Source organism: Vidua macroura, chromosome 3 (genome assembly GCF_024509145.1).
Source record: "Vidua macroura isolate BioBank_ID:100142 chromosome 3, ASM2450914v1, whole genome shotgun sequence".
Taxonomy (NCBI): domain Eukaryota; kingdom Metazoa; phylum Chordata; class Aves; order Passeriformes; family Viduidae; genus Vidua; species Vidua macroura.
The window spans coordinates 45,720,817-45,736,528 of NC_071573.1; the positions used below are offsets into that span (position 1 = coordinate 45,720,817).

The 15,712-nt window shown below is 39.2% G+C and overlaps 1 protein-coding gene across 2 annotated transcripts in view; it reads right to left on the reverse strand.

Moving 5' to 3' along the window:
• B3GALNT2 (beta-1,3-N-acetylgalactosaminyltransferase 2) overlaps nucleotides 1–15,712 on the reverse strand; it is a 30,235-nt gene that overhangs the window by 2,611 nt on the left and 11,912 nt on the right. Inside the window, exons 2-11 of one of the 2 annotated variants that reach the window (XM_053974153.1) lie at nucleotides 14,875–15,019; nucleotides 13,687–13,787; nucleotides 12,431–12,624; nucleotides 11,361–11,456; nucleotides 6,813–6,923; nucleotides 5,971–6,049; nucleotides 4,602–4,785; nucleotides 2,948–3,073; nucleotides 797–956; nucleotides 326–382 (exon numbers count right to left, since the gene is read on the reverse strand). In XM_053974153.1, the coding sequence (XP_053830128.1) occupies nucleotides 326–382; nucleotides 797–956; nucleotides 2,948–3,073; nucleotides 4,602–4,785; nucleotides 5,971–6,049; nucleotides 6,813–6,923; nucleotides 11,361–11,456; nucleotides 12,431–12,624; nucleotides 13,687–13,787; nucleotides 14,875–15,019 (1,253 nt within the window). The remainder of the gene's footprint in view (nucleotides 1–325; nucleotides 383–796; nucleotides 957–2,947; nucleotides 3,074–4,601; nucleotides 4,786–5,970; nucleotides 6,050–6,812; nucleotides 6,924–11,360; nucleotides 11,457–12,430; nucleotides 12,625–13,686; nucleotides 13,788–14,874; nucleotides 15,020–15,712) is intronic. The other variant, XM_053974154.1, reaches the window with a different exon arrangement.

A 15,712-nucleotide genomic window follows, 5' to 3' on the forward strand; every position in this document is an offset into this window, starting at 1 on the left:
AAAGTATGTGGCCCCCACAATCTTCACTTCCAAGAATCGGGTGTTTATTGCTTCTAGCAACAAACATTGCACGCAAAGGTCCCAGACTGATCTGCTGGACCTATTCAGAGAACTTGGGGGTAGGGATGGAGTCTGCAGGTGGTTTGTGGCAGTTTTGTGGTTTTTCTTTTAAATATGTCTTTAAAAGATTTTTTCCCCTCTGGATTTTAAGTCAATGGTTATTTCAATTCCTTTTTAAAGGAAAAAAAAATTCTCCCGTTTTATGCTACTTGGAACAATAGGCATCTCCTCTTTCTGTAAGATCAGACAATTCCTTGAGACTTACTTGATATCGCTTGGGTCCTACAGCTGCCATCCAGATGCCCATGCTCACATCTTCACCCTGAGATGAAAATAAAAAGTACAGATATGAGCACCAAGAAAGCATAAAGCATGACTGTGACCTGGAATAAGTTGCATCATCTACCAGCAGTAAAGAATGGTAACTACAAAAACCTACACCAGACTACTGCAGAGGTGTTAAAATAATCCTCCCACCTTTCCCATGACAGTATACTGTTCTTACAAAAACAGAGTACAAAAAAACAAGATTACAGCTCCAGAGGTTCTCAGTCAAAAAAAATCTGTGCTTTGACCTAGAACAGGTACTAAGCATAGCAACCAAAAATATGGCAAAAGCCCATATTAGCCAAGAGAACCCAGTGCTAACACTTGAGCAATGTTTTTTCTGACTCACCCACTACATGCTGTTCCCCAGACCACTTCAACACAGAAAAACTGAACTAATCTTTATTACCTGGTAGGTTTTTAATCTTTCAGAGTTGCTTGCCAGCCACTGCACAATGTCTTTGGAGATGACATAGCCAGACCCACAAGCAAACGCTGGATATGCAGGACTTGGATACTCCAGTTCTTGCCATTTCCCAGTTCGATCAACTGCCCAATTTAGTCTGAAACTAAAGACCGTGTTAGACATGAGATGTTTATAGAAAGTCCTCTGTGGAACCTATGAACACTGATAACAACTGAAGTAATACTGATAACAAATGATTGAGAGAAAGAAGTCAGTAATTCTAATTATAGCTCCTAGTCGTACTTCTCTAGGGCACGAAGCTAAAATTTTAACTGTTGTTTGGTCTCAATCTTGGATAATAAGAGAAGGTTTTCACAACAGAGACAAAAGCAATATTGACAGTTAGATCTTCAGCATCTGCACCTTGCTGTTGGGTTTTGAACTAGGTAAGCACATACATCCTTACCTATTTTGTAACAAGCACATCTCTCTCCTGCTAATTAACCCCTTTGGTTAATCAACATGACACAAAGGCAGCGCCTCCAGCAGGCATGCAGACAGCAATGGTATGCAACCCATTTTCCTGTTAAAAGTAGTGGCTGCTTAAAAATCAGGAAGCAGTACATACCTTCTCTAATGAAGCTCAACAAAGGAGATGTTCAAAGGCTGCCATCACTGAATCACAAAAGAACTCTTCCTGGCAGTGCTGTTCTCTAAGGAAGGCTTTATTCACTCCCAGAGGCCTGCAGGAAGCAGTCTCTGTCTGCACAGTCTCCCCACACGCTCCCAGCATGGCAAAGCTCGCTGCCGCACTGTGCAGCGCTATGGGCCCTGTCAAACTGCCGAGTGAGGCAGTGAAAAGCATCCTGCTTTCCCTCTTTGGGAACAAGCTGCTACTGCACTCCCCTGGCCTCACAAATACTTCATGCATTCACAGCTAAGAGACATAACTGTGTCAATGCAGCAGGGTCTCCCCCTGTTTTACAAAGAGGTTCAGCATTGCTGATTTCCAGTCATGAGCACAAGCAGCTGAAAGTTTCAGTGAGCTACTAAGAACTGTCACCTCAGACAACAGCCCCAAAAGGGAGGAATTACAGCTGAGTGGCAGATATGTTATCAGATTCTGCCCATTCTCAACTGAAGCTGACATGTTAAAGCACAAAGTAAATTAAAGTCTCATCTGATATCTGAATTCACTTTAGGCTCAGTATCTTCCACTCCACTGAATCACAGCACAAAGGGTTGAACCCCCTCCAGACTGAGAAGCATCTGCTTTGATAATAACTTTATATTTCCATAGTTATTTCAGTGTTGTTCCCTACATGTCACACTTGCCTGACCTGAAGACTGTGACTATTAAAGAATTTACACTCAAAGATGTCACTCCTACAGATCTTTTAGATAATCACGAGATAACCAACTATTTCACACACTTGACCACACACTTTATTAAATCACTTTATGTGTAAGCAACAGGCAGGACTAGATTTGTGAAGCAAAACAGCAAAGGTCTGTTTTTCTTCCATGAGCAGAGGGCAACAGGAAGGCACATTCAACCATTATGTTATATTGAATGCTATAGTAGCATAGAGTTTCTGCTATATTGGATGTCATACCAGAGCTGCAGTGCATTCCATGGATGGAAGGGAAGATATGGGCTATTTTGGTCCTCCTGGTTATTCACAAGGCTGGGAAAATTCACTCAAAAATTTATTAATCAGATCTACTATTTCAAACAGCAGAAGTGGGTAGCAATGCCTAAAATTCACAGATGTTACAATAAAGTGCAGACCATAACAGAAATTTAGTTTCTCCTTTTTACTCCACTTCCTCAAGCCCACCAGAAAAATCACAGTGACATCACAGAAGTAGTATTTATAGTTCTGTACTATGTACTTTCCTTTTAACTTCACTGTATTGCTGGAAAATTCTTATTTACTTAAGCACCATGAAAAAAATGTCTATAACACATTTTAAAACCAGGTAAGATATTCAGCAAATTTAAATCACTGTAAAGGCATACTCTGGAAATTTACTGTATTTCGGATTCTGAGATTCAAAGATCTAACATGTACAAAAGTCCTGCTTTTTACAACTGGCTTCCTTAGGCATAGGAGGGAACTCACTTAAAGGTAATTTTGAAAAACAACTTACTTTCCCCACCAAATGTTTGGCCTGTCCATTTTTTTCTGCATTATCCTGTTAAAAACAGCTTCCAAATCAATGTAACAGTCATCATCAGTCTTCAGCAACAAGTCAAAACTCGTTGATTCCACTGTCCTGTAGCCAAAATGAAAAGTGATGAGATGCTGAGCTGCACACCACAAATTACAGACGGCATGCTCTGCAAGGGGTTTTTTGGGATGTTGGGGGGAAGCAAGAGGGAAGGAATGTCTTTCCTACCCTTGACTTTTAAATGTTATCTCTATTGACCAAGGCTGACTGCTTCTCCTTCAAAGGAGATACAGCTGTATCCTATGATGATCTTACAACATGGACTTGTGTATGAGTGGAAGAAATCAAATTTGAAGTTTTGTTCTCCAGGACAGATGGTGGACTTACTAGTGAAACCATCTTAAGCAGTATTGACCTCAGAAGGATATGAATCCCTGATGCTGATGGCAGCACAGCTGTTAAAAGCCACTGGCTACACATCAGTAGCCTACTTTCAGGACAAGACAGTCAGTTCAAGGGCAATGAGAAGGTCATAGGTGGTAAAAAACATCTGTGGAAACAACTCTCTGCTTACTCTGTGTCTGTAAATACACCCTTCAAACATGAAAAATGTTATCTTTACCTGTCTGAAACAGTTGAATGTGACACACATAAAATAACCAAAAAAGCTTATGATTCTAGGGATCATGGCTGGCTGGTTACAAATGTTTGTAAGGGTAACTTCTTATAACAAGCAGGGTATTTTTAAAAGCCTTTTGTTACTAAATCTTGAAAAATTGCTAATCTGTAAGATATTACCACAAAGATCTAAATCTTGACATGCAAACCTCCTTTTAGAACTGAAAGCATGGTTCAGTTAATTTACATTCATAGCCATGGAATTTGTGAAGTGCATAATCTTGCAATTCAAACTAAATTGAATTTTGGTTAAATTACAACTGTCAACTGCATTTTTTTACTCCACAGCAGCATCAATTAACTGAAACAGTTGTCTCAGAGTAATGGAAATCACTGCAAATTAGAGGTAGAAACTAACTAGATTCACCACAGACAATGCAATTACACTATGAAAATTCTTCCTATCAGCCTTCTGTACCCCCTGTACACAAGCTTCCAATCCTTGCCCTCCACTCAGCACTGGTGTGGCCACATCTGGACTACAGTGTGCAGTCTTAGACTCCTCAGTACAAGAAGGACAGGGCCATATTGGGCAGAGTCCAGCAAAGGCCCATCAAGATGATTATGGGACTGGAACAACAACCACAAACTGAAACACTGAGTGAGTATACAAACTGGCCAAAAGCCATCCTTTAAATAGTTAAACTGCTAGTTTTCAGTTAGATACAAATGAAAAGAAATTACAAGTGGAAATGAAATTTTTTACACCTGGACTCTTAGAGCAGAAGCCTGTCTTGCCAGCTTGTGCTGATTTGAGGCACAAGGGTCAGCATTCAAAACACTATAGGTACTGCCATTTTACTCACTACATGCACCCAAAATTGTGAGAGAGAAATACAACTTAATGAAGTAAATTACATAAGGCATGTATTTTCATGGAACTTATCAAATAACATAATGCACTACAAACAGCATTCCTAAGAGAAAATAAGAAAATACTTTCTTTTCAACTTACCATCGGTAGAAGTTCAGCAGTTTGGAGGGAACATTTCTGTAAGTGTCAATCACATCTACAAAAACAATGTCATCATACACACTGCTTTCTTCTTTCAATAAAGCATCTTCTTTCTCAAGGTTTTTTATGTGACTTGTAAACCTTTCTGGGCGAGTATGGAGGCTTTTTAAAAGAGCATCCCCTTCTGAAAGAAACAGTGCCGATTATTAAACAAAGATGCATATCTACATATTATTTCACATTTCTCTTGGATCATACATTGACAAAATTAATCTGAAGAAGCACTCAAATAATTTGGGTTATGAAAATCCTGCAATTAATTTAAAATTTTCTACAAAATGGTTGAAGTTGCAGAACAACAAAGAAATATATTTTTGTACAAGGCCTGGCACTAAAAGTTTAAAGTAAAAAAGTGTTCTCTTCCTCTTCAGTAACAAAAGAACTCAACTTTTTAAGGTTCCTTAATATAAAGAACAGTCTGGGACTTCACTATTACTCCTACTGTAGAGTAAAAAGGCCACTGTCAATTACTCCTAAGTATATGTATCTAGCATTAAAAAAATAAACACAGAAAAAAACAAACAATGCTATGCTAAATACAATCAAATAGGCATTGCTTTGATGTAGCACAGATGGTCCCTGCTAAACCATATCACATAACTGCAGGTAAAAGCTAAAAATATATTGCAGATAAGGGGGTAGTTTGTGGTACTGAAGAAAAGTTTGACAAACAAGATGGAAGGGCTTTAGCACACACCTCACTTCAGTCTCCTACACAGATGACAAGACAACAGGACTGCCCAATTGTATCTGCCAGGCCTAGCTCCAAAATACAGCCATAACACTCTCAAAATCAATGGTTATGTTGGACCAATGAGAACACATCGACTCCAGTGCTATGTGGCCAAAATCTTAGAAACTGGAAAGGGCTCCTGTAAAATCTCTGAACATTCTGCTGAGATAGGTGTAAAAGAGGAACAACAGGAATGGAAACTGTTTATCCATATTAAACATTGTGATACAGTACCTCTAACTGCAGCAGAACTGGAAAAAAGTGTGAAAAATACCAGGGAAAGATTTCATTGCATGACATTTTTTTACTTGATTTTGGGTAACAAAGAATAAAAAGAGTCTAGATAAAAAGACAAAGGGATGCAAGTCAACTGGAGTGTCTGACAAAAGGCACGCTCAGGAAACACATCAGGACATTGACTTTAAGCATAAAGGAGCCAGGAAGAAAATGTTTCTCCTAAAAGAAAACCGAGGGTGACTAAATTCATGGAGACAGCACAAATTATGCTCAGAAGTGCAATTTAAATTACCTATTTTACCATAATATCAAATGTCATGCTATGTTTTGTGGACTTACCTTGAATAGTGTAGATAAAACCACCTGCTATTCCCTCCACACCTTCTGTGAGTTCATGTGGCAGTGACCCTTCCCCTGCCTGTTAGGAACAGATTAATTGAAATTAATAGATTAATTCATCTCTCATTATTGATGTGCTTTCCCTCTGATTTTAATGTGTGAAGTTTTCTGGCAACTAAGAATGAAGTTAATTTAAAGCTCTGCTGGTTCAGGCACTTGCATAATCACAGAATCACAGAACATCCTGAGTTGGAAGGGACCTACAACAATTATTGATGTCCAGCTCTCGGTCCTGCAAAGGACCACCCCAAGAATCACACAATGTGCCATGAAAGACTAAGACTAAGATTTTTAACTGAAGTTTTGTGGCATTTTTTTTAAGTTTCACCCAAAACTAGCAGTACCACTGAAACTTTCAGGAAACTAGTTTCAAAGTTGACAGCAAAATTATTCTGGCTAAATTACAAGAACACAGGATGTTTAGGCAAGCGACAATTTGACACAAAAAGAGACAGTGCCAAAAAGCAAATGCCCAGACTTTATCCCATCAGTTGGGATTCTAGCAGAGGACTTTTCACCCACATTTTGCCATCTCTGATACACTGGTACTGCTTCCCATTCTGACAAAAACAATGAGAGCTTTACTCCCCTCAAAATAAAATGCCACTTACAAGCGTAATTTTTTTGCAAGAAGGCAAAGCAAAACTTCTCTTCTGAGGTACAAGGACAAGCCCAACTGAATTCATGATTTACACAGAGAAATACAGGAAAGTAAAATGCTAAAATCTCAACACTTATAGGAAAAACAGAAACATGGTGGAAAGGAAGGTGAGGGGACTCACTGTAATGACTCTGAAAACACCTCCTCCATCATTCACCATCACTTTATGAAGGTTTCTTGAAACCAAGCCCTGAAGATCCTGGCTCTCCCACACAATGGTACCTTCAAAACTCTGGTAAGAGAGCAAAATACAGTTACGCAGGTATACAAAGACTTAAAAAAATGGAAGTCAAACAGTTTGGGCTCATTAAAATTATTTTAAAATAGTCAACTTCATACAAGATTTAGCTTGAGTGCATAACATAAATGTTTCACTTACACTTCAATAAAAATAAACTACACATAAATGAAACACATCCGTGAAACTCAGTAACACATAATCATTCTTTTAAGACTAATCATTAATCTCTATATTAAACTTTTAACAGAAGCCTAGTGTAAAAGACTTTGGCTTTCTAAAATCATCAAAATAGCATTTAAAGGTGACCTGAAGTGAATTTTTAAAAATCAAATATAAAATCCTGCACTACAAAGAGAATATGTTAAAACAGATTTGGAAACAAGCTCAGCTTTTATCATTATCTGCCAAACAGAGATCAGAGACTGGATCCTGACACCAGCAAAACTCAAAGAAAAATACAGCCACTTTTATCGCAGTAAAGGTGTCACAAGCTACTGTAGGACTGACAGAAGTCTTACCTCACATCTTGGCTGGTAAGGAAGAAAAATACAAGTGAATAACTTCAAAATTTTCTGGTTTTAACAGTCAAATTAGGCTATGCCACTCCATGTTTTACATATATGTGTGTGTGTGTGTGTGTGTGTGTGTGTGTGTAAATTCTTGCATTTGAAAGGACTTCATCTCAACTTTAAACTGAAGACCCCTGAGAACATGGAAAGGAACAGGTAGTAAGTTGTACAAGTAAGAGTATTGGTAGAATTTGATTTTTTAAAATTTTTAAAGCAATTTCTCCCTTATGAAAAGGTAGGGTTGTTATACTCCTGACACCTAGATGAGCACATTCCATTTTGTCTCTCCCACTTTCATAAGGAAACACACTGGTTGTTAGTGTGGGTGTTGGAACAGAAAAACAACTTGTTTGTACATGCATCTCTGCTGCTGTAGGAAGTCTGTTTACTTATACCAACCTCTCATCTCTTCCCCATTTTATCTTCCTTATACACTAGAAACCTTCTCCAAAATTTCTCTAGTTACTGAAACACCTTTAAGTCTAGATTAGAGTTCAGCTTACTTTTTTGCTTTCCTCTAGAAGTAGGTCTTAACATCTGCAGCAGCCTCAGTGTTTAATGACAGCTGTGTGTGTACTTCCAAAGTCTCTTATCTATTATTTAAAATGCCAGCTTTATAAGCTAATAATGGAGCTAGCCAGTGTTTATTCAAACCTGACTTCCACGCTCAATACCTTCACCTTGTTTCACAGAATCACAGAATAAGCTGAATTGGAAGGGACCCATAAAGATCATCCTATTCAACTCCTGACCCTGCAGGACCATTCCCAAATCACACCCTCTGCCTGCAAGCATCGGCCAAACTCTTCTTGAACTCTTGGTTTGCTGCTGTGACCACTTTCCTGGGGAGCCTGTTCCAGTGTCCAACCACCTTCTGGGTGATGAACCTTTTTCTAATATCCAGCCTAAACCTCCCCTGACGCAGCCTCATGTCCTGTCCCTGGTCACCACAGAGAGGAGATCGATAGCTGCCCATCCCCTTCCCAGTAAGAGGAAGCTGTAACTGCATTGAGGTCTCCCCTCAGTCTCCTCCAGGCTGAACAGACCAAGTGACCTCAGCTGCTCCTCAAATGCCTTCCCCTCAAGGCCCTTCACCATCTTCATTGCCCTCCTTTGGACACTCTCTAACAGTTCAATGTCATCCTTATCTTGTGGCACCCAGAACTGCCCCCAGCACTCGACGTGAGGCTGCCCCAGTGCAGAGCAGACCAGGACAATCCCCTCCCTCCCTTGCCCAACTAAGGATGATGTGCCTGAATGCAGCATCAGGACATGGCTGGGCCTCATGGCTGCCAGGGCACTGCTGACTCATACTCAGCTTTCTGTTGTTTAATTATTTCTCAGTTATCGAAATAAATGGACCAATATTAAGACTTTTTCTAGTGGCTCAATTTCTCTTTTTGCAGTGACTGTCATCTCCCATTCCAATGTTTTTTTGCTGTAGGGATTGGGTTCTAATCACACTTCAGTGTCCTTGTCCTCTTCATAGACACAACCTTTGGAAAGTTGTTTAGTGAGTAGGAGAGTCCTTTAGGAGCAATAGAGTACTTTCATGCCTCAGCAAGCAGAAACATTACTATTCTCACCACTGACTATTACTGATACTGACTTCAAATGTACCAGGAGTCTTAATCAGTTACTACCAGTGAACCTCAGTGTAAGGTGTCCTAAGGCATCATTATTTTCCAGGTTGAGAGACTCGTAAGCAAATTTTCTAATTACTTTAGCCCCCAGCTATTCTTACTCTAAGCCAGCTAACGAAAGCTGAGGCCTGAAAACGCTTAAAGCAAAAACATTAGTGGTACACCTGAGACTATATCATCTGTTTTTCCCCATTTAAATTCCAGCCTTGTTGCTGCCAGAGCGCAATGGCATTTACAGTGAATACTGAACAAGTGAACTGGCATAATGCAGCCCTGCCAAACTCCTTTCCTAATGTTAAACAGTGCTTTTTGTTCCTCCAACTACTCCCCATTAGTAATACAGAGTATGTGCAGTACAGAGTCCCATCCTCGTGCAAGTGGCCCACAGCTTTTTGACAAAATAAGTGCATTGCTAAGACTTGTCTGTAAGAGCCTTGTTTGTTTTAGTTATCTGCTGGTGCTTCTGCTGTTCTGCGCTTTCAGTCGTTCCAAAGCTGAATGATCGATTCTGTCTCTCACAATCTGGCCTGCCAGATGTTTATTCTAATGCTGCATTTCCTTTCCTTTCCCCAAGATGAGCAGAAAGAGCAGCACTTCAGCTGCAAGATGAATGAAGCTCTTCAGCAGTCTGTACAATCCATTACTTCTTCAAGGTGGAAGGACAGAGAATAGACACTGTCTCAGACAGCATCCCATGACAATTAAACAGTTCACTAAATTTAGTGCTCTCAAACCAGTAGACAGGAACACGTGGGCATTGCCACCTCTTCTGAATCATCGTGTATGCTTCAGCATCCTGAGCATCACAGGAGAATGCATGCTGTGCCTAAGCCCTATTAATCTACGTTAGAAACATTGTGTTACCCTGTAAGCATTCAGCGCATGACACACATCAGATCAAGGAAGCCCACACAAAGAAATATATGAATACTAATATTCTCTCTCTCTCAAGGAAGTACTTCCCATCTGCCTCTCAGGAAAACTGCAACCATTTATAGCAAAATTGCCTGGAATTTTAGAATCTCAAAACAAAATCTTACAGGGAAAAGGCTCACATGATAGACTACCAAATTACTGGGCAATCAACATTCTTTTTAAAAATGTAAAATCAACTGTTAATCATTTTAGTATGAAATTAGATTGCCAAAGCATATGCACAAAATACTGCAAGTGGTCTGCTCACCTGAAAGGTCTCCTGCCAGCATAACAACTTGCACAGTATTCAGTAAACACTGTCTAAGATGATAAATCAATCAGCCAGCTGCAGATTCCCCTTAAAATTAATAGATTTCCAAATGCATTCATTAGTATAGACCCAGGGGAATAAATCAGGGAATAAACTGGCCCAAATTGTCTTCTCTTCCATCTTCAGTTTTCTCTTAATTCATTCTTTCATAACACAATTTCTTTAGTAATAAAACAACCCAGACCTAAAGACTACTTACAGAAACAGCAGCAAGAGTCCAGGAAAATATTTAAATTACTCTAAAATGGTAGCTGAGATATCTAGTGAGAGATCACTGGTCCCCTGAGAACAATTCCTTGTACCTGAGAGGGTCGGCTAACTAGAAATCTCCTTCTGAGCCAACCTTTATTCATTAGACCTTCACTGTAAAATCACTGGGGTATTTTCCTATGATATTCTGTTCCTTTAGTGTTTAATCACCCTCCTTCCTATGCAGCCACAAGTAGGTTCCATATCCCTATAACACAAACAAATAACACTGTCACTGCAAACGTAACACAGAATATCTTGATGTTATGTACAAGACAGATGCAGAAACCGCTTTTCCAGCTGTTCCCAGAAACCTGTGCCATCCTCCCCTCCCTATCTTGTGTGCTAATGTCTGATAAAGCAGAAGAGAAAAAGAAGCACCACATGTTCTGGTAAACCCTCCCACAGAATCAAGGCAGGTACAGTTTTCAATCAGAAATAGGTAAGTTTTCTGAAGTTGCTACTATTTGACAAAGTAATTTTTTATCAATTTGTATTTTCCAGGCTTATGCTTTATAACTACTTGTGATAATAAGATGTTGTAAAACAAATACTGGATTTCAGCATAACCCTGTAACTACTTATCCATTCTGTGATTCTGTGAACTAACGTTCTAGAGGTTTTCACTTGCCCTTTTCTGCCTCAAGCAAAGGCTAGTTTTATCAGTCAGTCTGTCCAGATGACTTAAAAGAACTGCTGGCAGTTCTGATACTGCACATACCTCTGGCAAAATAAACTGCTCTACTGGCTTGTACCACAACCTGTTCACCTGCACTCCACAGCTTGGTGGACTAAAGCGAGCACTGAAGATCGCTTCCTGTGAACAACAGGAAAAAACCAAAATTTTTAAAAAAACACAACACACATTAAAAGTGCTACTGTATTACACAGGCCATAAAATGTCCCTTAGATAATAACAAATTACATAAAGATTCTGCACTGCCAAATTCCAACCTTCAGAAAACGGCTTCCAAGCTCTCTTATGATACCAACTTTTCTCCTTCACTGGCAGTAAAATGCTAATGCAAATAAAATTATCAGACATTGAACATTTAGGAATTCTACAGTTTAGGAAACATGAACTTGATTACACTATAACTTTATTTTTATTATGGCTATTATAAACCAAACTCCTTGGAAGTTCATCATGGAAGTCATACATACAATTCTTTCTACTGTAGCACAGGCAGAAGTTTTGAAATTGGCCTATCAAGTTATTGGTTGAGAGAAATGTAATCTATCAAATGCAACAATCTTTCTCAAAATTTTTTTACCTCCAAATCACAAAGATATTCTATCAAACCCATAACAGCTTGGGACTGAGAAAAATTATCAATGAAGTCTGATTATTACCAGTAAATTATAACAGTTTCCAGAAATCTTAAAATGTCTTGCCAGAAGACAGACAAGAAAAAACTACAGCTGTCCTGCATCTCTGCTTGAAGACACCTAATATATGTTTCTGCAAGCATTTTAAATATATTAGATAGCTTAATTTTTATTCCTTAATAACTATCAATATTTAGAACCCCAAATTGTGCATTGGAATTAGATTTTAGTGCATTTAGATTAACACATATCACTTTGGGAATTTCATCTTTTCTTCATCCAGGATGTGCCTCTGTATATATATATGAGAATTTTAAAAGCAAGAGAAGAAAAATATAATTCATAAACGTGTCAGTTAAGTATTTATCTTCTAACTCAACAACACAGCATGTCACTTCCTTTAAGAACTTAATGCACAAAAAAGAGACATCATGCTTTCAAAAGATAACTACAATACTCTACCTCATGTTCTGCCTGGTACAGCTTTACAGTGATGTTCCTCTGGAATCCCACCCCATCAGCCTCATAAAATACCCCAAGGCTGGTAATGACAATGGGGTAAAGCACACGGAAGTTCACACTGACGATTCTGTCTTCAGACAGCACAGAAGGTATGTCCTCAGGGAGACTGAATGCTTCAATTTCCTGATTCAAAACTGAATGAAAAGGAAAGGCCAGAAGTAAGGGGAGAAAAGTTCATAGTTCCTGGATACACACAAAGCACATTGCCTACATCCAAAGCATTCTGGTTAATTAGCATGGCTCACAAGTGCACAAGAGTAAAAGAAAATACAGTGGGCTGTAGACTGCAGCAAGAAAAATTTCAGTGACACAGCAATCTGCAAGCTAATAGCAATTGTAACTCAGTGCCTACATATCCACAGGGAAAACATTAGAAACACAATAAATGCACAGCAGGAAGACAAAAATGCTATTTGACTGCACGAATACCTGTATATTAGCATAATACAATAATTATTCATGTATCAAAATGGCACACACCTCCACTTAATTCAACTGTCTGCTTTTTGCCATTATTGCCTACCTAAGCCCTGAGGTACCATTTATACTTGGGAACAATGGATGTTGTCATTCAAAGAGAAAGTAACAGAAGTTACATTCTGTGTTGAATCATGGCTCAGGTACCTAGCAGTCCTTAATTAACTTGTATTAAAGAGCAAAAATGAAATAACATCCAAAAGGAGACATTAAAAATTTACAATTTTAGTTAGGAATTTTTGTATGGCATTTAATTTTTTCCCCCATTTTACATTTCTTAATTGTTTTCTCTCTAAAGCAGAATCTGAAAAAATGATCAGCCAGACTTGCTTACAGAATTCATTTTGTCACCAGAGAAGTCCATCTGATACTCAAGACTGTCACCTTGCTACTTTCTTCACATTTGACACTATGTGCCAGGTTATTTTGTCTCTTTCCAACTTCACTTAACACATAGATCAAGTAAAAACATATGTTATATGGGAGAAACTGTCTGGTGACACAAGGAAAATGCAAATCCATTAGAAGTCAGTGGCCTCCCTTTCACATGCCCAAATATCTCTCTATCTGTCTTGCACACGGTACTTACAAGAAGGTTATGCAACAAGTTCTAGAAGGTATTTGTTTTCAAGACCAGTTGTCTCAATTAAACTCCCCAAACTACTCTCAGAAAACACAACTATTTCAGACCACAGAATTTTTAAAAGTTAACTTTATACCTGGGTTACTGATGTTCAGAAGTTTGCAGGAGTAAGGGTCTTCTCTGTCCTTCACTGGCACAGCACAACCATATGCACCTATTATAAACTTCACAAGGACACTAAAATAATTTGCTTTTATTAACACCAGTTCTTTTCCCTCCTCCCTCCATCTTCAACAAACTTAATTTTATCACCATGGCCTGTCTTTCACAGGGTTAAGATTTTGAACCTCTTAAAAATCAGCAATGACATTTGGTATGCAGAGCAGCCACATGAATCCCCTCATAGGAGCTCAATTCCAAATCCACATTAACATTTTATATTATGAGGTCGCAAGAAGACTGGTAGCTAGAAATGAGATACAAGACAGCCAGCACACTAAACACAAAAAAGATCTAAGGCAACACTGAAGGATCCCAGAGACCTGCCCCTCCTAGCCTGGGTTTGTTACTTAATTCAAGATTGTTTAAATGCTACACATTCAGAAGTCAATGAAAAAATCCTTTCACCTAGCAGCTAAATGTTCTCCCAGAACTCCATATAAGCTATCAAAGGTCCCAATTTTAGATGACTGAGGTGGCTATGCTGCACTCCAGGCTGCATGCTGACACCAAATCTGGGAACAGCAAAATGCTCTCAGTGCAAGGCAGGTATCAAGGTGTGAGAATGGTAGCATTTCCAGGGATGAACTGCAGCAGAGCTTCTCAGCAAAAGCAGACCTGCCTGTACACTGTCAGATCTATGCAAGCAATCAGGCAGGGCCACTCACACTGCAGCAGTTTGGTGCAGTTTTCAGTGGGAAATAAACCTGAACTTCACAGTTGAGGCTGTTTGCTAGAGCTTTCATGGTTCTCTCACCAAATGCAATCCTGCCTGCTTTCAAAAATCCTGGATTACCGAGGATTCAAGTTGCACACTGTACATTGCAACACAAAAAAGAGAAAGGCTTATTCATCACTAATAAACAGCGGCAAGTAATTGCAAAAGCAAACAGCAGTGTATAAAAAGTAGTTACAGCCCAAGGCAAATAGTATTCGTATACACTATTAAGCAGACTTGAAAAAATCTATCAGAGTACAAGATGCTAAAAGCAAACAAATAAACTAGGAAACACTTTAAAAGAAAAATTATTGAATCAAGATATTTCATCATTACAGTCCTGACCCCCTGCCCCCCAGGCCCAAACTACAAAACAGTAGAGGTTACCGTTGGTTCAGGGCAGGATGTTGTTTCAGGTGCTTGAACCAAGTGCTCCTTATAACACTGCGAAGTTCATGATTGTGTCGAGCTGACAAAACACCTACAATAACATCATAATGTTTCAGCTTCCATTGAGGAAAGGACAGTGGACCTAGAAGTAGAAAGTGACAAATATTTATGCACATATTACCACAAGCCTGAGTTGCAAGCAATAATTAATTCCAACCTTCCAGTACTTAAAGGGGGCTAAAAAAAGGAGGGGGAGCAATGCAGATAGTGATAGGACAAGAGAATAGGGTTTTAAACTAAAATAGGGGAGACTGAGATTAGATGTTGTGAAGAAATTCTTTACTCAGAGGGTGGTAAAACACTGGCAAAGGTTGCCCAGAGTAGTTGTGGCTGACTCAATCCTGGGAAGCATTCAAGGTCAGGTAGGATGGGGCTTTGAGCAACCTGGTCTGGTAGGAGTCATCCCTGCCCATGGCAGGGGACTTGAAAGTAGATGATCTCTAAGGTCCCTTCAACCTAAACCATTCTGAAATTCTGTGATTAAAGGACATCTCAAAAGCAAGAGAACTGAAACACTAAAAACAAGCAGCAGAAGTACTTTTGCATTCTTGTTTCGGAATCAGAGAAACATTTTCAATACGCCAAAACCTTCACTCACATGCCCATTTTCCTTGTGCTTTCTGAAGTTGCTGTGACCACCTTTCTGCCTCACAATTTCAGTGTGGGATGTCAAGGCCTATTGTTTCTAACCTTTTGAAGTGGAACACCAGTCTGCCTTCACACAGGGCATTACATCCCTACAGAGGGGAATGCTCTGGCTTTAATCAGAGCTGGA